Source organism: Plasmodium gallinaceum (assembly GCF_900005855.1).
Source record: "Plasmodium gallinaceum strain 8A genome assembly, contig: PGAL8A_v1_101, whole genome shotgun sequence".
Classification (NCBI taxonomy): Eukaryota; Apicomplexa; class Aconoidasida; order Haemosporida; family Plasmodiidae; genus Plasmodium; species Plasmodium gallinaceum.
The window spans coordinates 41,898-43,641 of record NW_021628303.1 but is presented as its reverse complement, the minus strand read 5'-3'; the positions used below and the strand labels follow the sequence as shown (position 1 = coordinate 43,641).

Sequence of the window (1,744 nt, the reverse complement as noted above, 5' to 3'; positions counted from 1 at the left end):
TTTCAATTAAATATAATTTTTATTAATGAAAAAAAAAATATATATTTATATCATCTATGATACTTTTTCTTTAATTGTATAAAATTATAATTTAAATGTACTTTTTTTTTTTTTTTAACACAGCTATTAATCTTTTATAAAAATCTGTTTTTGCGTAAATTATATTATAAATAAAATAAAAATTATCATTTTTCCAAAAATTTTCTTTTTTAAAAATATATTAAAGATGAGACATAGTAACACAATCAATTTTATTTTACAACGAAGATTTTTAGTATCCAATAATGCAAGTATAAGTAATTTAGATATTTCTTCATTTAATAGGGGGAAAAAAAATTTTCAAAAAAGGATTTTCTCAAACTTTTTGTTTTCTAAACTTTTTATTTTGTATTTCTTCTCCGTTTTATATCTCTTCTCATTAGTAAGATAAATTTTTTAATTTAAAAATACATATACAATATTATCTATTTTAAGTTATTAAATTAAAATATTGTTTATATATAAATCTTTTCAATACATATGTTTTAAATATTATTATAGCATATATGCGTATCTAAAGACAATGCATTTTCAGAATTACAATTAAATAAAGTGTATGACAGAAAATTAGCTGAACACATCCCCGAAAAAGGGGAAGATTCAAAGAAAACAAAAACTAATTTTGATATAAATGAGGATAAAAAATCTCAGTCAATCTATGGAAGTCCTGGAATGTCCGAACTAAATAAAAGTGTTAAACATAATCATGATGGAATGAGCGAATTGAAAAAAAAAGAAATATTAGAAGAAAGTGATCGAATTGAAAAGAAGAATGATAAAGTGCGTGATAATATGGACAAACGTAAAATGAATGATGAAATGGGCAAACAAAAAATACAAAATGAAGGTTGCGCAATTTCATTAGGTAACAGAAGTTCAGAATTACATTATCAATTGTGTGAAAGTGAAATAAATGAAAGGATTCAAAATTTAGACGATGTTCCAAGCATAGAAGATATATATATTCTATGGTGGCAAGTACGTGGTGATCAGAGAAATAATTTCTTTCAAATAATAGATTATTTAAAAAAATTATTTAAATCACTGACGAATAAGTATAATTTTGATGAATCTTTCCTAAATAAAGAGTATAATAAATGGTATCGTGGTGTTTTATATGAGTTTATAAATATGGAAGCTAATGATAATAAAAATTTTTATTCTTTATATAAGAGAGAATCATGGACACGTGAAAAGTTTAAAGATTTTATAGATAGAAATATACTAGTATGGAATAACTATAAGATAAGTATAAAAAACAAGTGGGAAAATATTTTGACTGAAGATTTTATCAACGAAGAACAAAAACGTACAGATAATTCACAACAAGGTTAAAAATGTATTGAAAATACAATGTAAATAAAATAAATTGAAATTTTAATATATATTATGGCAATCATAATAAATAAAAAATGATAAAATGTTTTAAAAGAACGTTATCATCATTTTTCTTTAATGAAATTGTGTTACTAAGATGTGTGTATCAAATGAATATTATATAAATATCCATGGGTTATATATTATTTTAATACATCATATATAATAGGGTGCCATGTAAGACTTTAATATAAATTTATTATATTTTTATTAATTTTTTTTTTTTATTTTAATTAATTATATGAAAATTAAAAAAAAAATAAATTATGTAATTTTTTTTGTCCTTATAATGAGTAATTCCTATGTTTATTTATAATGATATTGTAAA

General features: G+C 20.8%; 1 protein-coding gene across 1 annotated transcript; it reads left to right on the top strand.

Moving 5' to 3' along the window:
• Positions 1–226: 226 nt before the first annotated feature.
• PGAL8A_00376900 (Plasmodium exported protein (PHIST), unknown function) lies at positions 227–1,374 on the top strand (the record flags this gene model as incomplete). The annotated part of the gene is made up of 2 exons (XM_028673780.1): positions 227–421; positions 541–1,374. The coding sequence occupies 2 exons, from the start codon at positions 227–229 to the stop codon at positions 1,372–1,374; spliced, it is 1,029 nt and encodes a 342-aa protein (XP_028530198.1).
• Positions 1,375–1,744: the final 370 nt, after the last annotated feature.